The sequence below is a fragment of the Prionailurus viverrinus genome, chromosome B3, assembly GCF_022837055.1.
Source record: "Prionailurus viverrinus isolate Anna chromosome B3, UM_Priviv_1.0, whole genome shotgun sequence".
Lineage (NCBI taxonomy): Eukaryota > Metazoa > Chordata > Mammalia > Carnivora > Felidae > Prionailurus > Prionailurus viverrinus.
Window position 1 is genome coordinate 56,583,870 of NC_062566.1, and position 22,733 is coordinate 56,606,602.

Here is a 22,733-nt window from a genome sequence, read left to right on the forward strand (position 1 = left end):
ATGAGAGTTGTTATTTTTAATGTTTTATCATTATTTTCGACATGGATCTGTGTTCTGATTGTGAGATTAAGACGGAGCAGTTTTATTTATATAAATGTCTCTGGTTCAAGTCAAAATTACATCCTGGGTTGTGACACTTGATACAATGCTTGGTTTGAAAAGCAGACAATTAACTTCTAAGAGGCATGGTTACAGTTCAGGCAGCCACCACCAGGGGACTTCGTTGCCCGATGACAAAATAAATAAATAAATAAAACTAAAAATGAAAAGGCATGAAGTCGTAAACTGGAAAGTACACAGAGCATACTCATCACTCTGTAAACCTTTGCACAAAATATGCTTTAAAACCTTATCTTTCTAGTTACTTTTCCACGATTAACTGCCCTAGCTCACGCCCCTTTATCTTGCCACATTTTCACAACTTACTACCCTTTGTCCAACTTAGTCTGTAAGTGTTTGGCTCTATTTCTTTAGATCTTCGTTTTTCTTGTGAGGGTTCCCTTGTACGTGTTTTTTTATTTTTTGTGTTTTAACCTATTTCAATTTGTGTTTTTCTCTTGTTAATTTGTCTTTTTCTTTTTTTTTTTTTTTTATTCAAGTGAGTGTAGTCTTGGCTTCAGGAGTAGAACCCAGTGATTCACTCATCTCTTACATATGACACCCAGTACTCATCCCGAAAAATGCCCTCCTTAATGGCCATCACCCACACCACCCACCTCCCCTCTAGTAGCCTTGAATTTGTTCTGGAGCTCCAGCCAAGAACTTAAGACAAGTAGAGGAAAACCTCGTCCTGCCCGCCACTATAATAGGCAAATTTTCATGGCCCACTGAAAAGACTTGATTCTAATGAAAGTAAATAGAAAACCAGCTCAATATTATTCTATTGAAAAATCGATCAAGAAATTAAATTGGTTTGATTGAATTTGCTCAGAAAAGTACTTTTTTCCCTTTCTTATTTAAAATGTTAAATTTACATAAATTTATGTATTGTTATGTAAATTTAAAAATACATTCCCATTATAAGCAACTGGAACAGGACAGGGATATAAGCCTCACCTCCCCTTCTCTGATTTCCATTTCCCACTCCTATTATCAATTTTAGGCTTTTTTTCATAAAACATTTTCTTTTCTTTTTTTAAAAGTGTTTATTTATATATTTTGAGGGGGGGTGTGTAGTGCATGAGCAAGCATGAGCCAGGGAGGGGCAGAGAGAGGGGAAGAGAAAAAATCCCAAGCAGGCTCTGTGCTGTTTGCACATAGCCCCACACTGGGGCTAGATCCCACGTACTGTGAGATGATGACCTGAGCCGAAATCAAGAGTCAGAGGCGCAACAGACTGAGGGACCCAGGTGCCCCTCGTAAAGCATTTTCTAGAAAAAAATTCATCAACACTAGTATACTTCTCATTAAGATGCTTATATTTAACAGAACGAAGTCAAAACTTCCTCCACATTGTAAAGCAGATGCATGTTAAGGCCACACAGCGGGGCCACATATGTTGTCCCTAGTAACTGCCTCAGTTTATTCTGTCACCGCTCGCCCTTAAATGCTGTTATGTCTTCAAATCATCTTCCACTTTCCCATTGTGTCCTTTCTCATCAGCATTTATCAAGTCCCTGTCCTGGGCGGCACACTTTGCCCAAACACATTCCCTTCCTTACATGAGGGAGAAGGCCACATAGGCAGAAATGAGCACAGCAAGACCAGCTGTAATGGGTGCGGACGGGGAGCCGTTATAAATATTTAATTGTGTATATATTTAAGTTTAGAACACATTTTCTGTTAGGAACAATGCTGATCTAAGCCATTCTGGGCCAGCATCACCAGGAACCCTGGGCCACGCTGCAGCTCAGGGGAATGGGACCTTCTGCAGGACTGGTGGGGAGGGGGCCCAGGGGCCCTCAGGGGTTTCTGGACACAAGCTGCCAGGGCAAGAACATGTGTTTTGGCAGAGGTTGAAGTTCGTTTGCTTGCCTTTTATTTGTAACATGTAGGAGGTGGATTTTGCAGGGGACTAAGCAAGGGAAGCCTGGAGACATTCTTTATAAAGATTTCTTTTTATTTATTTACTTATTTTTGTATAGAGAGAGAAAGTGCAAGTTGAGGAGGGATGGAGAGAGAATCCCAAGCAGGCTCGGCGCTGTCAGCAAAGAGCCTGATGGGGGGCTCGAACTCACAAACGGTGAGATCATGACCTGAGCTGATGTCGGACGCTTACCCGGCTGAGGCACCCAGGTAGGTGCCTGTTTCAAACACTTCTAAAAGAAAAACACATTCAGATACTCCCTGACACAGATCTGGGAAAGGTGTGAGGGCTCCTCTGGTCTGCTCACCAGGGTGGGGAGGGGGAGCCCCACCAGCACTAATGCCCCAGAGGGTCTGCAGGGAGAGGCTCCAGGACTCAAGTATAAGCCACCATAGTGGCTGGCAGTTTCAACTACTGTGACACTAGGGACACTGCCCAGTCACCTCCTGACTCGTTTCTTTTTCTTTTTCTTTTTTTTTTTTTTGCCAGTTTTATTGAGATATGATTGACAAATAAAAATTATATATACTTAGGTTGTTCAAGGTTATTTTTTTTTTAACATTTATTTTTGAGACAGGGAGAGAGAGAGCATGAACAGGGGAGGGTCAGAGGAAGAGGGAGACATAGAATCTGAAACAGGCTCCAGGCTCTGAGCTGTCAGCACAGAGCCCCATGCGGGGCTCGAACCCACAGACCCGCGAGATCATGACCTGAACCGAAGTCGGACGCTTAACCGACTGAGCCACCCAGGCGCCCCTCAAGGTTATTATTAAAAGGTGTACAATGTGCTGCTGAGGATCTGGTGTTGCCTTCCCTGATTAACTTCCATCCTCCCTGGTGGACAGGGGAGGAAGGACACCTTTGTAAATGCATGTCCTGCTTTTAGGCAAATAAGGGGAGGGCAGAGAGCTTTTCCTGTATCTGCTTCTCCTCACTTGCCTTTCAGCTTGAAATAATCCTCATGCCATGTGGCAGATTTGGGGTGGGGAGAGGTGGGTGCAAATTGTGCTACTCTCCAGCACAGACAGAAAAGTGACACTTTACACACGACTCTAGTCAGTTGGACTGTGGTCTGGCTGCTGCTGGGTTTCTTTCCTTTTTTTTTCTTTTCTTTAATGTTTATTTTTGAGAGAAAGAGAGACAGTGTGAGTGGGGGAGGGGCAGAGAGAGAGGGAGACACAGCCCGAAGCAGGCTCCAAATTCTGAGCTGTCAGCACAGAGCCTGACGCAGGGCTCAAACTCATGACCTGAGCCGAAGTCAGACACTCAACCGACTGAGCCACCCAGGCACCCCTGCTGCTGGGTTTCTGATAGTGCTGCTTAGGCCAGAGACAGTCTCCACTGGAAAACCACGGCCTCGGAAAAGAGAGACTTGAAACGGGGGAGCTCATGGGGTGTCCCAACTAGAGAGGATGCTGGATCGCTGCGAGCCAACACAGAGAGACATGAAAAGACACACATTTTGAATGTACATTCAATTTTTTTAGAGAAAAAGAGTGTGTGAGTGGGGGAGGGGCAGAGAAAGAGAGAGAACCCTAAGCAGTGCAAAGCCTGAATGGCCACTACCCTGGTCATGACCTGAGCTGAAATCAAGAGTCCAACGTTCAACCAACTGAGCCACCCAGGCACCCCTTGAACGTACATTTTATTTTACTTTTTTTTATTTACTTGAGAGAGAGAGAGAGAGAACGAGCAGGGGAGGGGCAGAGAGAAAGGGGGACAGAGGATCTGAAGCGGGTTCTGCAAGGACAGCAGAGAGCCCAGTCAGGGCTCGAACCCACGAACTGCAAGATCATGACCTGAGCCGAAGGCAGACACTTAACCAAATGAGCCCCTGAATGTACGTTTTAAAGCACTTGTAAACAGAACATACCAAGGGTTTGGGTTTTGTTTTTAGTTTAGTGTTTTTATTTTTACCACGGAGCTATGATGCATTCTCTTTCAGCTGCCAGACACAGCATCTGTATTAAATCAAAGAAAGAGCTCAAACGAGAGACAGATTAAATTATTAAATTCTCTTCTGGGCTGTACCCCCCTCCGTCAGCCCTGAACACCAGGCCAGGTATCTATTTTCGGGGCTCAATAAAGAGATGGAGGGGTGTCAGCCAAGAGCCAGAGAGTGACTTCGCCTCCATCAGGGGCCAGACAGCCTCAGCCACTTCGCCTCCAGCCCTGCCTCCTCCTGCCCTCCCCACTGACATATTGAGTTTCACAACGTTAAAAATAGCTGCTGAGCTGTGAGAAGCTATCTCTGAGCCTGGATCCGAGCTCAGAAAGGCAGGCCTCCCTTAACCAAGAGCCGCCCTAGGTGAGCGTAATTCTAGCTCCCTCCAGGCTTTTCACACAAGAACAGTCTCTTCGCCAAAATAGGTCCGGAGTGGTTGAAATATTCACAGAAATGTGGGATTCTTTTAGCTAAGCCCTGACTTCTTTCACCTCCTTAATAATTCATCAGGCTTATTTATCTTCGGGAGGAATCCAATGGCATTGCTTCCACGTTCTTGCAAAACTCCCTTCAAATTTCCTGAGGATGTTCAGACACCTCGCCATGAAGGACTAGCCCCACCTCCACACAGCCTGTGCTGAGCCCCAGTGAAGGGGACGCTGCCTTAATGACTCTCCAGAGCTCAGAAAGCTGTCCGGGCCTGGGAACTGATGTGTTTGCCCCACAGGAGCTACAGGGGGCTGAAGAGAGCAGGTCGGAAAGAAATGTCGGTGAGTTTGAGCACACACAGGACCTGGAAACTCCCAGTCTCCCACCTCTGCTTCCCACGGCCCTTGGGGGCTCTCAGGTATGTCTGCGTTCCTGGCTAGAAGGTTCCTAGCTCCTTAAATTTTACCCCGACTTTGCTGGCTCCGAATAAGATCACCTGCATCACCATAGAGTTAAGAAGCTTATTTTTGTGGATTTCCTTCTTTCCCAGAGGAATCCCTTCACCCCCACCCTCCCTTACCTGTCCTCACCTGCCTCCTTGACCCCAAGAGCTGTTAACTAAAACAACTACACCTGTGTACGGAGTGCATTCCAAGTGCCTGACGCTCTGCTGGGGGAGGGATTAGCATTTCTGTTTGTTGATGCGACCGAGGCTCAGCGGGATTGAGGTCACACACCTCGTCAGTCCAAGGGAGACCTGAGCTGGAAGATGTTTCTATTAATATGATCCCGAGGAGAGTGGACAAGGACCTAGCAGGGTCTCTGACACAGAGTAGGTGCTCAAACCGCACAATTAGCACTGTGGCAGAGCAGGGTCATAAATGTTGGGGAGAATGTGTAGATTTGGCCTTCCTGAGGAGCCCCACCTATCAGCTAGTGAAGAGAAAACCTTGAATAAGTAAGTCCCGTTGGTAATTTAGTGGGCTACAAAAATTGAACAGTGTCTGTAGGTAATTCTCAGTGGATCCAGATCTGCCCACCAGCTTCTACTCTGGGTGAGTGTGTGAGCTTCCTACAGAGGCTCAGTGACTGGAGAGGAGTCAAGGTTCTTGTATCCTTCTGGCAGCTACATTCTCAGCAATGGCGCCAGGCTGACTTCTGCAGCCATAAGCCTCTTCCTCCTGTGGGCCTGCACCTCGCTCATGAGGAGCACTGGTCTCTTTGCCTCCTATAGGCCTGTCTCTACCTCACCCTCTTTCTGGCCCCAGCTTGGTGGGTCCATCCTGGGCCTTGACCCTGGGTTCACTTGCCTGGACCCGATAGGCCCCACATCATAGCTGTGGTTGTCAACCAGCTTCCACCACGCAAGGCGACTGAGGGCTGCTGGGGGGATGACCAATCCTCCCAATCCTCCCAAGCATACCACTCTACCTCTTGACCAGGCTGACTGCCCCATACAATCACCAGGACCCCTGCCAGTGACTCCTCTCAGAGTCACAAGTGAAGAGTGGTCAAGGCTCCCACCCTAGTGCTTCCCTCAACCTCCCTGCCCCACACCCTTCCCACCATTCCTGTAACCTTTCAGTCCTTGGGGAGCACCCACCAGTTTTCAAATAGCTCCTCATCTGCTCCCTGTTCTAGTCCTTGAAGGGTTTCCCTCTAGGACCACCATATGGATTAGACCTTTTTCTTTCTAGATCCCCATTAGAGGCCAGCATTACTAGGTAGCACATTGTCATCCAACAATACTTCAGCAAAAATCAGTTTATCAGACTAGCTTTGAATCAGTTTTCAGAGTCACCACTTCCTGCACTGGATTCTTAGGTAACTCTTCCCGTGGCTTGTTACGCCTCTCTCATCTCGAGAAGACCAGGAACCACATCTGGAGCACTTATTCATTGGTTGAACCAATATTTATTGAGCTCCTACTGTGTTCCCAGTGTTGTCCTAAGAGTGGGAGACAGAGCACTGAGCAGGTCAGACAAGATCCAACCCTCCTGAAACTTACATTCTAATGGGGGAGATAGACAATAAGTAAATAGATGACTATATCCATGTCACAGAGAGCAGAACAAAATATGTGATAATGAGGGACTGGCAGCAAGGAGAGGACCTCAGTAGGATGGTAACATTTGAACCGAGACCCGAACAGTGAGAAGAATGGTGGGAAAATGTTCCAGAGAGAGCAAATGCTAAGGGCAAAGGCCCTGTTGAGATGGGCACAAGGTTGATCTGTTCTGGAAGCAGAGAGAAAACCAATGTGTCTGGGGCAGCAGAGAGCAGGGAAAGAGAGGGAGAAGTTGGTGGTAGAAGATGAGGTCAGAGTCTTAGGCTGGCCCAGATGCTACGGAGGTGGCTCTCGTGTCATTCTGAAGCAGTGAGAAGCCACTGAAAGGTTTTAATCTGAAGTTCGACTTTGTTTGATTTGTGTTTTACACGGATCACTTTGGCTTGTCTGTGGAGAATGGGCTGCCTGGCAGACAAGAGGGGACCCAGGGAGACAAGTGAGGAGGTTTTAGCTGCAGTCCAGGAGAAAATGGTGGAGGATTGATTGGTGGCGGTGGACAGCAGAAGTGGACAGATTCTGGATTTTTCAGGAGGCAGAACTTACAGGACTTATTGATAGATTGGATGCTAAATAAGACATCAGTGATGTCTCCTAGGTTTTTGCCTTAGCAAGTGGAAGGTACACTTACTCACAAAAGTGCGAAACAGGTTGAGGTGGAGGGGACTGGAGGTTTCTGTCTCAGACATTTGTTGTTTTTATGTTTATTTATTTATTTTGAGACAGAGAGTGAACAGGGGAAGGGCAGAGAGAGAAAGAGAGGGAGAGAGAATCCCAAGCAGAGAGATTTCAGCACTGTCAGTACAGAGCCTGATGCGGGGCTCGATCTCATGAACTGCGAGATCATGACCCAAGCAGAGATCAAGAGTTGGATGCTTAACTGACTGAGATACCCAGGAGGCCCTTGGAAGTTTTAAATTTGAGATGCCTGGGGCACCTGGGTGGCTCAGTAGGTTAAGCGACCAGCTTAAGCTCAGGTCATGATCTTGCAATTCATGAGTTCGAGGTCTGCATCGGGCTCTGTGCTGACAGCTCAGGGCCTGGAGCCTGCTTTGGGTTCTGTGTCTCCCTCTCTCTGCCCCTCTGCTGCCCCCTCCTGCTTGTGCTCTGTCTCTCAAAAAATGAATAAACATTAAAAAAATAAATACGTAAATAAATTTGAGATGCCTGTTATTTACCCAAGTAGAGATGTCAGGTGGGCAGCCTCAGGTACTCAGGAGATAGGGTAGGAAGATAAACCGTTTAATACATAAAGCAGAGTATAGATGATTTTTAAAGCCACAGAACTGGATGAGATCTCCAAAGGATGGGATGAAGAGACGGAAGAGAAGAGGCATGAGTTTGTGAGCTCTGCTTCCCACTTTCGGGATGCCTGGTGGAGGCAGAAGAGCTGGCAAGGGGGGGCAGACAGAACAGTCAGCCAGTGAGATTGGAAGAAGCCAAGGAGGAGGTGGTGTCCTGGGAGCCCAGAGACTTTCTCTATAAATGTCCCACGCTATCATCAGAGTAGGTTATCAGTAAAAAGCACAAATTTTGTGCCACGTATTCATGTCTTGTCTGGCATAGACCTGGAGCACTGAGAAATGGGCCGCTGCCTGGCCAGCTGGCTGGCTGCTGGCCTAGGAGCCCACACAGCTCTCGTTATCTCTGACATCAAGGCTGATACCTCCTGGCTCCAGAGGCCTGGCGAAATCGGGCCCCACCCCTGCTGCTTCCCTGTTCCTGTCACATGCCCTGTGGCCCCGTGCCCACCCTTCTCTCCTGGCAGGGCTCACTGACTCGGTGCCGCCCGGTGCCGCCCACCTGGCATGAGGCAAGCTCATTCCCAGCTCTTCTCCTGGATTCTGCAGCTTCCCCTCCTGGAATGTTCTCCCTTCCATCCTCCTGCTGGGCCTCTTTCAGGCCCAGCTCAGGGCTCAGTTCTCCAGTCTCTCCCCACCTGCCCTCTACTCTGCTACTTGGTGGATCGCCCTTCAGGACCACCTCTATGGTTACACCTTTCCTGGCCGGGTGACTGAAGCCCACTGGACGCCCCTGCTCTGCCCTTCATATCTAATCCATCTTCCTACCGTGTAGGATCTGCCTCGAAATCCCTCTAGCATCTCACCACTTCTGTCCATCTCTGCCCCTCACCCTGGCTCAAGGCACCATTTCCCATCTGAACCACCGCAGCTCACCTTCCCACCTCTAGTCTTGTCCCCTCCAATCCCCACACGGTAGCCAGTGATTTCCCTCACATCACTTCTCTGCTTAACATCCGTCAGTGGCATCCAATCCCTCAGGATAAAATACCAAATCCTTACCAAGTCTTTCAAGGCCTCATGTGATTCAGCCAACTGCCCACCTTCCCAGACATTTCTCACCCAATCACTCCCTACTTACGATGCTCCAGACACACATGTTCAGCTCCTAGATGCGCCAGCTTTTACCACCTCTCGGCACCTTGCATGTGCTGTGCCTGCAGCCCACACGGGACGAACTCTGATCTGCCTTTAGGTTTACCTTAAAGACTGTTTCCTCCAGTGGGGCGCCTGGGTGGCTCAGTCAGTTAAGCATCTGACTTCAGCTCAGGTCATGACCTTGCAGTTTGTGAGTTTGAGCCCCGCATCAGGCTCTGTGCTGACAGCTCAGGGCCTGGAGCCTGTTTCAGATCCTATGTCTCCCTCTCTCTCTGCCCCTCCCTAGCTTGTGCTCTCGGTCTCTCTCTGTGTCTCAAAATTGAATAAATGTGAAGAAAAAAAAAAAAAAAGTCTGCTTCCTCCAAGAGGTCATCCCTGATTCTTCCCACAATCAAAATCAGGTACCCTCTGCTAGTGTCTTTTTTTTTTTTTAAGTTTCTTAGAGAGCAATTGGAGTGGGGGTAGAGAAAGAGGGAAAGAGAGAATCCTAAGCAGGCTCTGCATTGTCAACACAGACCCTGATGTGTGGCTCGAACTCATGAACCGTGAGATCATGACCTGAGCTGAAATCAAGAATCGGACACAGGGGCACCTGGGTGGTTCAGTTGGTTAAGCATCCGACTTCGGCTCAGGTCGTGATCTCGCTGTTCATGAGTCCAAGCCCTGCATCGGGGTCTGTGCTGACAGCTCAGAGCCTGGAACCTGCTTCAGATTCTGTGTCTCCCTCTCTCTCCCCTCTCCCACTCGCACTCTGACTCTCTCTCTCTCTCAAAAATAAACATTAAAAAATAAAAAGAGTCAGATGCCTAACCGACTAAGCTACTCAGGCACCCCACTTCTAGTGTCTTTTATAGCACCCTGTGCTGTTCCTTGATCAGACTTATCACAATTTATAACTATAAATTCCTTTCTACTTCTTGCTCATTGCCTAGCAAGTGTACATCACGGAAGAGCAGGTGCCGCATCTGTTTTGACACCCAGAACCTACAGCATGGCACCTAGCACTAATAGGTGCTTAAAGCACATTGCCGTCAATGAACAAAGCTTTCTTTGACTTCTCCAGCTCCAACTGATCTGTAGGTTCTTTGCCTTCCGAGTGCACTTATAGCTGGTTCTTCCCAATTTATTTGTTTCATAGCAAAAACAATAAAAATAGGAATAGCTATAATTTGTTGAGGTTTATGACATGCCAGACTCTGCGTGCCATGTATGCATACGTGCGTGTGCATTTCTTGACAACAATCCTGCGAAATAGGTACTATTAACGTCACTTTACAGATCATGAAAATGAGTCTCAGAGAGATAAAGTAATTGCCTAATGCTACCCAACGAGTCAGTGTCACAGCCAAGATGCAGATTCAAGCCTCTCTGACTCCAAAACTCTTCTTTCCTCTACATTTGTCTGTTGGTGTTGTCTCTAGCTGGCCTGTGAAATTTTGTTGCTGTTGTATTTTGTCAGTGGCCTCTTTGCTTTGTGGTGGTTGTTGTTGTTTGTTTGATGGCTGGTTTGGTTTGGTTCTGGTATCTTCCACTTGTACATTGCAGGTGCTATGTTAATACCTGCTACTTATGAGGGTGTGTCGGTGGGCAGGTGAGAGCTGTGCAGGACAAAAGTTCTGTATTTCTGTCAAAGTCGCCCTGCAAGGTGAGTGCCAGGGCTGGGTATAAGGACGGTGGAATGGATGGCCACCCATAGACCTTGACCTATGGGGGCCCAAAGGTCCACTTTCCCCTAATATCTCCCCCACCAGGCCAGGCTGGCCCTGCCCCTCCCTCCCCTCTCTTCCTAGTGAAATTCCCACCACTGGAGTTGCTTATATGTGTGACTGTCGGAAGGCCTCTCCCATAGGCTTGTCAAGTGGCTGCAGGGATTAACAAACAGTGCCCTGGATCTAGGGCAAGGCTGGATAGAGAGTAACAGAATCTCAAAGCTGAAACAGACCATCTAGATTCTAGAGAAATTTCCTGCACAACAGAGGAATCTCCTCTGTGCAAGTACCCCTTGGATAATTCCAGCAATGGAAATTTAATACTTCCCATATGACTAAGTTCTTACTTACACTGAGGTCAAGTCTACCCACCCACAAAGGCCCATTTCCACCATCAGGCGTGACACATCAATGCAATCCTTTTCTCTAATTGACAGCTCTTTTCATACCCTGAGTCAGTTTCCATATTCAGCAGTTTCAGGACCCTGCTGTCCTGGGCTCCACTATCTGCTTCGGTTAAGTTTTCCATGAGCCATGGCTTTGCTCTCTGCCTTATCCCTTGGTGGATGGCCCAGCTGGGGGAAAGAGGAGGATCCAGATGGTGAGGTGGGAGGAGGAGGAGAGGGCCTCTGAGCACTTGAAGAAAAATTCCTCCCCCGAACAGACTTGCCTGACTCTGTCCTTACTCAGTGCTTCCTGTTGCTCTCAGAGAATATGCATAAAAGAATATACCTATGTACTTTTTACAGTTAACATATGCAGATATCTAGTATGGTGACCTGGCACATAGCATGAAATACAGCAGTTTTCTTTCCCTGTCTCTTTTTTTTCCTAAACATATAACATGTTATTTAACATATATCATTTTATCTATTTACCTAACATACAACAATTCTACTTTTTCTAAAAGTTGGTTTTCTGACTACCAAGAGCATGTAACACTTGTTCAGTGTAGACATTAGAAAATATTTTAAGTTTAATAAAGAAAATAAACATTCCCAATAATCTCATCATCCAGAGATAACTTCTTGAAGCCTTGATATATTTCCTTTGAGTTCTTTTTTCTACGCACATACATACATAGAAATCAGTATTATTTACATATACATATATGTATACATGCAATATTGAGCTCGTATTGTAAGAACTTTCCTACCTATCAGCAAATGGTAATCATTTTCCTTTGCTTTAAAAAAAAAAAGATTAAAAAAATGGCTACAATTATCACACCATCCGAGCATGATCATATCTGCCAATTTTTGATGCTATGAGTATTACCTCAAAGCCTAGAAAATATGCCATTAATATCCGAATTACAATGATTCCTCTCTCCTCTTTGCCAGCTTGGCAGAGAGATAGCACTATTTCCCCAAGATTCTACTCCAAGCAGCTCAGAATTCCCAGGCTGGTGTCCCTGTCACTGAGACAGTTTCCCTCTCACTTGTCTGCTGACTCTAGACTTCTCCTCAGAGGTATCTCTGCTGACTTGCCCAGACTAAGGAATGCACCTGCCCTGACAGGATTAATGAAGAGAACCCCCTCGCCCCCAGCCAAGTTACCAGATTACCAACTATCACCTGGTAATAAGGTTCTCTCAACCCCCCACACACAGGGAATCTGTTCCCCCACAAATAGACCCATCGTAGCAAGGTGAGCAAAGGAGTCTCAACATTACTCCTGTACCTTAGATTCCAATAAACTAAGCCCTAAAACTGAGTCCTAGACACTGGTCCAACCTCCTCTCATCTTTATGGGCGTTTCCTCTCTGGGACTCCCATTGTCCTTCCTTGCCATCTGGCCTCAATGGTTTTCTTGAAGATCTCCTCAGTTCATCATACACATTTCAATAATTTCAATACCCAGTGGAAAGAGGTTAGGGTCCCAACCTTCTTTTTCCACCAAGAGACTTCTTTGCTTCTACTTAAATTTATGGATGCAATGAGATTCCTAAGGAAGAGAGTACTACCCAGCTCCACTCAGCAATGTCCGAGGCCCAAATGCCATGGATATATTAAGAAGGGGATGATTACTATCTCCATCCATCAATGGCTTCTAAATCACAGCCCTTGTTAGGCTAAATAAACAAACAACAACAGAAATGAAAAGCAGTTACAGAAATAATGTTACATTGAACATCACTGAGGATTTGTGTGAGAGTTTATGTACAATAAATTCCTAGAAATAGAATTGCAGAATATAAGTTCATGCAAGTTTTAAATATTAATGAAGATTACCAAATTGCCCTCCAAAAAGTCTATGCCAATTTACATTCTATCATCAAAGTCTTATAGTCTTCCCCACACCCTGACCAACGTGAAGCTTTATCGTTTCACCCCTGCCAATCTGATAAATGAAAAATGGAATCACTTTGTTGTTTTAATTTACATTCTTATTATTAGTGGTAATCTTTTATAGGCTTATTGCATATTCCAATGATCCCAACTTTGTTGAACATTAGAATCACCAGGGAAGCTTTTAAAAATCTCAATGTCTTTTGGGATGAGCACTGGGTATTGTATGGAAACCAATTTGACAATAAATTTCATTAAAAAAAAAATCCCAATGTCCAACTCACATGTCACATCGATTATATCAGATATCAGGGAGCCAGGCATCAATATTTGTTTAATGATCTCCAGGTGATTCCAGCGTTTACCAAAGTTGGGGAGGTACTGAAATATGCATAAGTACCATGATGTTTGTATCTTGTATCAATTTTTCTATTGCATTGTTTGCTTTTTAATATTTTAAAGAGCTTTTTCTTTACTGGAAAATTACCCCCTTCATGAAATTGACAAATATTTTTACAAATTAGCCTTTTATTATTATTTATGGTTGTTTTGACACAGAGAAATTTAATATGTATGTAGTCAGAATTATCAATTTGTTTCCTTCATTGCATCTCAGTTTTGTGTCTTGTTTCCTAACTAATGATGATAAAGCAATAACTAATTTATTTTAATGTAAAGAGTAAGGTATGGATCCAGTTTATTCTTTCTCCAGATGGCAAAATAGTTACTTTTTTTTAGAAAGTAATTTTCCAACATAATATCAAATAATCCATCTTTTCCCCTATTAATTTGTAATGCTATCATTTTTTTCACATGTAAATCTCTTATTTATTTTGCCCCAGGTTTACTTATTATACTTTCATTGCTATTGTACATGGGATCTCATTTTCTCTTGTGGTTATGATTTTTATAGGAAAATTTACAATTTTTTGATTTTTTTTTTTTTTTAATTTTTGGGACAGAGAGAGACAGAGCATGAACGGGGGAGGGGCAGAGAGAGAGGGAGACACAGAATCGGAAACAGGCTCCAGGCTCTGAGCCATCAGCCCAGAGCCTGACGCGGGGCTCGAACTCACGGACCGCGAGATCGTGACCTGGCTGAAGTCGGACGCTTAACCAACTGTGCCACCCAGGCGCCCCTGATTATTTTTTAATCAGCCATCCTTATGCCCTAAGTTCAAACAGACACGTACATACACTCTTTTTATAGTTATCTTTCTTTTTCTTTTAAGTTTATTTATTTATTTTGAGAGAGAGGACACATGAGTGGGAGAGGGTCAGAGAGAGAGAGGAGAGAGAAAATTCCAAGCAGCCTCAGCACTGTCAGTGAGGAGCCCGATGTAGGCCTCTAACCTATGAACCAAACAGTGAGATCATGACCTAAGCCAAAATCAGACGCTTAACTGACTGAGCCACCCAGAAGCCCCTATAGTTCTCTTTCTAATGACTGCATAGAATTTAATCATAGGAATATGCCATTATTTATTAAAATATCTACCAATATTGAACTTTGGGATGATTTTCAACTCTTAACCATTAAAAATTTAGATACAATTAACATTTTTAAGCATGTAGCATTTTCTTCTCTCAGTGTGAGTTTCCAAGAATTCCAAGAGTAGAATTACTTGGGCACAAATAATTTTATAGCTTCTGATAATTCCTGTTGTATCCTGATAAATATTGATGGTGGTTGGTTTGACTATGGTGAAGGAGGACTGAGGCAGGGGAATCAATAGAGAGTCCCAAGAATATGGGTAAGAGAAAGTAAAGGATCTTGAAAAGATGCCCAAGATTACTAATAATCAGGAAATACACATTAAAACCACAATGAGATACCATTTCATACCCACTGGATTAACAAAACTCAGAAAGTCAGTTGATAATCCTGGGTATACACTAATGGGAACCCTTTTCCATGGTGGTGGGAGTATAAATCAGTAAAAATACTTTGGGGAACAATTTGGCAATATCTGGGGAACAATTTTTGGCAAAATTGTTGGTAATATACCTTATAACTAAGCAATTTCTACTTCCAGGGGGATATACACTAAAGAAACACAACACATACAGGAATGCTGTAGTGTTTTTGGCACTATTCTTCATTGAATCTAAGGTATAACATTCACTAAGGGAAAATATCGCCAATTAAAGTATAACCCATTGTTGTTTTTTTTTTTTTTTTTTTAATTTTTTTTTTCAACATTTATTTATTTTTGGGACAGAGAGAGACAGAGCATGAACGGGGGAGGGGCAGAGAGAGAGGGAGACACAGAATCGGAAACAGGCTCCAGGCTCTGAGCCATCAGCCCAGAGCCTGACGCGGGGCTCGAACTCACGGACCTCGAGATCGTGACCTGGCTGAAGTCGGACGCTTAACCGGCTGCGCCACCCAGGCGCCCCCATTGTTGTTTTTAAAAAGATTTTTTTTTTATGTTGGGGAGCCTGGGTGGCTCAGTCGGTTAAGCATTTGACTTTGGCTCAGGTCATGATCTCACAGCTCATGACTTTGAGCCCCTCGTGTGGCTCTGTACTGACAGCTCAGAGCCTGGAGCCTGCTTCTGTGACTCTGTCTCTCTCTACCCCTACTCTGCTCATGCTCTGTCTCTGTGTCTGTCTTTCTCTCTCTTTCTCTCTCAAATGTTTATTTTTGAGAGAGAGAGAGAGAGAGAGAAAAGGAGAAAGAGAGAGAGAGAATGTGAAGGAGGGAAGGGGCAGAGAGAGAGAGGGAGACACAGAGTCCGAAGCAGGCTCCAGGCTCTGAGCCGTCAGCACAGAGCCGAATGCAGGGTTCGAACTCACCAACCATGAGATCATGACCTGAGCTGAAGTCAGATGCTTAACCAACTGAGCCACCCATGCACCTTCCCATTGTTGTTTTCAATAAGTATCTCTTAATCCAGAGATTTTTAAATGTGAAAAACGCATGCCTTAGAATTGATGAAATACAGTAATAGCAAAACTTAGATACAACTTAAATGTCCATCACACAAAACATGCAGATAAGTTGTGGTGTACTTTACAGCCATGAAAAATCAAGGAGCAAGATCTGTATTTACCAATATAGGCAAATCCTGTAAACATAATATCTGGTTGGGGGGAAAAAAATCCAAGTTTACTGTAGAATGCATATCCTTTATGTGATACCACTTATATAAAGTCTAAAACATGTAAAGTGATACCAAATAGAAATACAGACATATTTAGAAAAGAAATAAAGAGGGGCGCCTGGGTGGCTCAATCGGTTGAGTGTCCAACTTTGGCTCAGGTCATGATCTCATGGTTCATGAGTTCTAGCCCGACCTTTGACTTGCTGCTGTCAGCACAGAGCCTGCTTCGGATCCTGTCCACCTCTCTCCAGCTAACCCTCTCTTTATCTCTCTCTCTCAAAAATAAATAAACATTAAAAAAATTTTTTTAAAGAAAAAGAATAAAGAAATGCCTTGGAATGATGGCTAGAAATCCAGGGTTGTGGTTCTCCCCTGAGGAGAGGGGAAATGACTATGTTACCACTGTTTTATTTTTTACTCTGAGTAGTGGATTCATAGATGTTTACTTTATTATTCTTTATACATTTTGCATGTCATAAAATTGCTTAATATTTTTTTAAAAGGAGAAACTGAAATTATAGGCTAAGCTAGGAAGATGTACTTTGTGGGAGGCTGTTTTATTTGGACTGGGAAGCAATTTCTTCCTCCCTCCTTCCATCCTCTTGCAGCTGGATGTCTTTGGGTTAAAAGGTCATCCCAAAAGTCAAATGTTGAGCTCATTTGTGAATTCTTATCCCAGCCTGCTTAGGATACTATTTCCATTTCCTGTGGTCCTTCTGCCACCTGCTTCTTCTTATGCATTGCCTCGTGGGCCTGCCCCATCCTGCCTGCCTTTCCCTTCCGTCAACTCAGCCTTACTCACAGGTTGAGGATGGCTGCCTGTTTCCAACCCTAGCCAGGAGAAGGGGTGAGCTTCCTCTGCCCCAGCTCTAGGCAGCAACAGTAACCAATGCTCTTTTCCATCCCAGTTTACCTGGTGTTGAAATGGAGTGGTGAAGGCGATCATCACTCCTCCCATGACTTGGAAAGGCTTTACCTATGCTGGGGTGTCACAAAGGCAATAGGTATGTGAGTGGGAGGTAGATGTATTATAGGGGTGACTTGCAGAGTTAAAGACCAACAAGAGACCTCTGTAGATCCTAGGAACAAGGGGAGGGATTGGGGCAGATGAGAGAAAGAACTTGGAAGAGTTCTCATCCCATTTTCCCCCAAACAGTCCTCTGAAGACAAAAGCACATACGTGTACCTCCCACCCTCAATGTGTCCTGGAGGAGATTTGGTTTTCCTAATTTGAAGGCATAAGGGACTCAGTTCAGGAGACAGAAGAGGACACAACACTGGGGTAGTTCTCCCCTCCCCTCTCCCTAATGGAGAGTCCCAAATAGAGACTTGCCACAGAGGTGGTGGTCAGGTAAATTAGCCAGAATTCCTTCAGCCACAAGTGCAGAATAATGGAAGCTGGATTCAAATAAGCATAAGATGGGTTGGATGTGGGGATGCCTTTATTGTCTTGTGTAATTGGTAAGTCCAAGGTATATGAGGGCTTCAGGCATGGCTGAATTTAGTAGTCCAGAACACATTCTCAGAACTTTCCCTTTTTCTCCCTATCTCTCAACTTTGCTTTTTCTATGTCAGCTTAGTTTTTTTTTTTAATTTTTTAAAAAAACTTTTAGAAGAAAGAAAGCATAAGTCAGGGAGAGGGAGAGGGAGAGAAAGAGAATCTTAAGCAGGCTTCATGCTCAGTGCAGAGCCCTATGCAGGGCTCAGTCCCATGACCCTGGGATCATAACCTGAACCTAAATCAAGAGTCTGACACTCAACCAACTGAGCTACCCAGGTGCCCCTATGTCAGCTTAGTTTCTTATACTGAATCCTTCCATGTGGTGACAGTAACTCAAAGTTTACATCTTCCTTAGAGTTCATAATCTAGATAAAAGAGTAAGAGCTCTCTTTCCCTCCATCTCATTAATCTCCACCACTACCACCACCACGACCCCACCCACCCATAATCCTAAAAAGAAGAAAGGGGGGGAGAGATCTAATTGTTCCTGAACCAATCAGTGAATCTAAGAAGTTAGGGATGCTGACTGGCCACACTGGTGGTAGAGGCAGGCACTTCTGAGGAAGGAGGAAGATTCCCCATGATTGACAGCTCCATAAGATCCCCAGTGTTATTTTATCAGATGACGGGAAAAGGAATTCTAGGGGGCATTATGTCCATATACTAGGATCCCATATACAGACTCAATCACCCCTTAACCTCAGAATTGGCTTGAATATGTGAAATTGTTCCATATAGATTTTGTTCATATACTCCAAAATAAAATCAGAATGCAATCAAATTATTTCCTCTCAAATAATTTTAAAGCCTAGGAGTGCTTATAAACACTCATAGATACAAATAATTACAGACTGCAGGTCTGGCATGCCAGGTATGTGTCTGCTTTAAAAAATATTTTCAAGAAAAGTTAAAAATAATCTAGCCAATCATCCTAGTTTTCCCAGGTTTTAGCACTAAAAGTCCCTTGTCCCAGGAAACCTCTCATTCCTTGGCCAACTGGGTCAGTTGGTCACCATAAGTGTGTCTTTAGTTATTGTTTATAGCAGACAGGAGCTGAAGGCGGCAATCCAGGTACAACAGGGGCCTGGTCTGGACTCTTGGAATCCAGAGTCCTTCCCTCTGAGGATCTGCATCACCAGAAAGAAGACTGGAACACCCTACTCCCACTCACCAGACCCCTACAAACGCATGTGCACAGAGGGAGGGGGGAGGTGGCACCTGCACGTGGCAGGAGATGGCTGCAATGCTGCCGGCTCCCAGGCACTGGGGACAAGAGAGGCTTAAGCCCAGCCCCCTCCAGGGCCCACTGTGGACAGAGCTGGAGGACCCAGCTAACAGCAAGAGGCGCCTCTTCCAGACTGCTCCCAGGCAGGGAAAGGGCTCCCACCCCTCTCTGCTCCTCACAGACCCAAGGGTCCCTTCTGCCTGCTGTGCTTGGCTCACCCACTTCTTCAGGCTCGCCCAGGTGCAGCCTAGATTATAGCAGTCAGGCCCAGGGGCCAGCCCCAGCTCCACCTCCAGGAATGCCCTTTGCCCCAGTGCATCCTCCTGGCAGCTCCCCTCTGCTCTCCCAGGTCCTGGAGCCCACTAGCCACCAACCAGCCAGGGCTTGTAAGAGGGCGGGGCAGGGCAGTGGAGGGCAAGAAGCCAGGTGGGAGTGCCCTGGAAGTCACCGCAGTGTCAGAGAGCCAGCTCAGCCACTCTCCACTTCCTCAGTGCAAATTCTTTAACTCAAACCCTGATCACTACCTCAAAATCATCCTAGTTCTCAGGGTACTTGGCCTGAACCAGCTATAAGGCTTACATGAACCCTGAGTCTGGCAGGGCAAGCAGGGCTGAGGCTGTGGGGACAGCTGGAAATGGGTCATTAGGGTCACATTCCAGGACCCCCAGGGGCGGATGACACTAATCCAGGCTGGTGTGACAGGACTTTATTCTCCAGTGAGGGCTCGGAGTCTCCCCGCAAGAGAGAGCACATGTGCATCCCCTCCCAAAGGCACACACCACACTCCTCACACTTGCAACTGGGGGAAGGGGTGGTAAGAGGAGTCACCAGCCCTGGATCCTGCTGAGAACAGGCCATAGGCTCTGTGTTCACTCACCCCCAGCGTCCTCCTCATGTCTCCCATCCCCCTCACCAAATATCAGTCTATTTTTAGTCACTTTCAGCACTTCTCTGACCATATCCTTGGTTGTTCCTCATTTCTGGCATCAAACACATTGTGTTTACAGTTTGGGGTCTATCATAGCTTATTCAGAAGGACCCTGAGAATTCCCCATTTATTCTCAGTCTGAACTGGTGCCCAAGCATGGTGAAGCCTCAGTAGGCAGCACGGCAGGCCAGACCCCTGAAGGCAGCAGCCAGAAGGGACGCTGAGGCTCCCTGGTTCTGTGGTCTTGCCGTAGCTATGTCTCAGACTCACTGGAGATAATGAAAAGATACAGACTCCAGGCACCACTCCTAGGATTCCAGACTCACTTAGTCCAACCTCCCATTTTACAGAAGAGGAAAGTGAGGCGTGGAGAGAGGCATCCATTTGTTTTGTATCATCCTGCAGAGCTGGAACTGGAGTCCACAGCTCCTGGTTTCCAGTCTAGGGCTCTGTCCGCCACCCCACAGCGCATGCCTGAACACTGACCTTGAAATCAGTAGGGAGGAAGGCGTTCCTCAGCTCTGCTGGGACCTGTCAAACCCAGGAATTAGCATGAGGACACCTCTTGCTCACAGACCCTCGCAGGCCAACACCGCCCATCCCCTTGTCCTCTGCCCTGAGACGTGGTGGGGAGCGGCTCTCGGGAAGTGACTGCAGAACCTTGGTTCAGGGGCTTGACCCAGATGGAATCTGTGGGGAATTATGTTCCTCTGCTAGAACTTGGCTGTAACCAAATTCAGTCCAAAGACAGCACCAGTGAATGGGATAGACTCGAACCATCGGATACAGTTCTTAAAACAATGGCACCAGGGGTGCCTGGGTGGCTCAGTCAGTTAAGCATCTGACTCTGGCTCAGGTCGTGATCTCACGGTTGGTGAGTTTGAGCCCCGTGTCAGGCTCTGTGCTGACAGCCCAGAGCCTAGAGCCTGCTTCAGGCTCTGTCTCCCTCTCTCTCTGCCTCTCCCTTGCTTGTGCTCTCTCTCTCTTTTTCTCTCTCTCAACCTCTCTCTCTCTCTCAACCTCTCTCTCTCAAAAATATATAAATATTAAAAAAATTTTAATAAAAAAAATTATAAAACAACAGCACCAGTCCAAGCTCACCCTGACACATTACTTCATAGCTGAATTTGGTTGAACCCTCCCCTAATCCTCTCCCTGTGGAGTCTAGGGTTCCCCCTGCCACCACCGTGCCCTGGTGGAGGAGATGATGTCAAGAGACTTGGCAGAGTTTGGGGATGCTTGATCAGCCATCTTGGGACCAAGAAAAGTGAGGGCCACTTGTCATCCCTCTGTGGGAGAAGCCAGGAGCTCCCCACCCCACACATCTGCCCTGTGGGTTTTCCTAGGCTTGGCAGAAGAGGCTTGTGGGATAGCAAGGCGAAAGGGAAGTGTGCAGGGAGAGGAAGAGAAGACTTATGAGCCTGCTCTGGATTCCTCCCCCTCCTCCATAGACAAGCAGGTCTTTTTCTTTCCCAAGTCCTATCCTCTTAGGTCCAGAGTAACAGCTAGAAAATCTGAGGCAGTCTGCATGGCACTGGAGCCCATAGGGCATTTGGGTAGGGTGAGACCCAGCAGCGTTTCTCACAGGTGAAGAGGGAGAGGTATTTATCAGGGGCCTTTTGAAGACCATGGCTTGCCCTGAGGGGCCACACTAGGCTGATCAGAGAGGCACACCTGCCTTCCAACTCACCCAAACCACACGGTCCTGATGGTCACCTGTTCTACCCATAGGAACAGGATTTGCTATATTTCTTAAATACCCTCTGCTCAGAAACTTTCCATGAGTTACCACTGCCAACAAACAATCGTGATTCTTGTACTTGATATCCAGGACTTACTTTCACCTCCTTTCATCTCCTTTCTGAGTCTTTATAGCCTTGCTCATGCTGTCTCTCCTGACACAGATGCCCTCTCCTGCTTTATTCATCAGGTCCCTAGCCTTCCTCCAAAGGCAAGTGCAAGTTCTTCCTATGCCACACAGCCTCTTCTGACCTTCCCAGCCCTGGGTGGTCATGCTCTCTGAACAGCATATCTTCACACCTCTGTTCCTCATACATGATAGGATCATCCTGAGACCACTTTTGTGATCTTCCTGTCTCACCCAATTAGTTTGTAGCTCCTTGGGCATGGATGATGTCTTGGTGTCTCTGATATTGCTGTGTATCACACCTCTTGTGGCAAAACCATCGCTAACTGAGGGTCAGCCACATGCTAAGACCTTCATCCCAGTTAGTCTCCATAACCACCCCACGAGGTAGAAATCATTATGCTTTCCATTTTACAGATGGAGAAATTCAAGTTTATAAGGATAAATTTACCCAGGTCCATGCAGCTAATATGTGGTAGAAGCAGTGTTCAAATGCAGTTGTGACACTTTAAAGCCCAGACCCTTAACGAACTATACCATGTTCAGTCAGGTTTGAGACAATGTCAGTGTTATCCTCACAGAGGTAAACCAGTGACAAAAAGTAAATGCAGTGTAGGAAAGGCTCCAGCCAGTTTTGTTATGTGATAGAGAGTCAGGAGCTGGAAAATAACACCTGTCATCTAGTTGAAACAAGAAGCCACAACTTTTAGTAGCAGGACCTTCCCAAGATTGAGAAATGTGGAGCTGTGGATGAAAGTAATTTGAGGATGCAAAGCACTCAGCTGGACCTTCACATTTTGTTACCAAGAAGAAGAACAGAAAATACTTGTGAGCCAGACCTACTGACAGAACTAAGGATATAAGTATTATCTACATGGGGATGAAGGTTCTTTCTTATAATGTTTTTAAAAATATGTATATATTTTTATATGTTTATTTATTTTTGTGAGAGAGATAGAGAACAGGGGAGGGGCAGAGAGAGGGAGACAGAGCATCTGAAGCAGGCTCTGTGCTGGCACCAGATAGCCTGATGTGGGGCTCGAACCCATGAATCTTGAGATCCTGACCTGAGCTGAAGTCAGATGCTTAAACAACTGAGCCACCCAGGTGCCCCTATTTCTTGTTTTGTTTATGCTTATTTTGTATCATTTTGTATCTCCTCATCATGAAGTGGACCCACGTCTAGCCTGTTGGCCAGAAGTCCTGACACATCTCAACATATTAAGACACATCTCCCAACG

At 45.8% G+C, this 22,733-nt stretch overlaps 1 protein-coding gene across 1 annotated transcript in view; it reads left to right on the forward strand.

Moving 5' to 3' along the window:
- Positions 1 to 4,613: 4,613 nt before the first annotated feature.
- The window catches only part of PLA2G4E (phospholipase A2 group IVE), a 55,271-nt gene continuing 37,151 nt past the window's right edge, over positions 4,614 to 22,733 (forward strand). Inside the window, exon 1 of the mRNA XM_047862712.1 lies at positions 4,614 to 4,818. Within this exon, the coding sequence (XP_047718668.1) occupies positions 4,639 to 4,818 (180 nt within the window). The 5' untranslated portion in view covers positions 4,614 to 4,638. The remainder of the gene's footprint in view (positions 4,819 to 22,733) is intronic.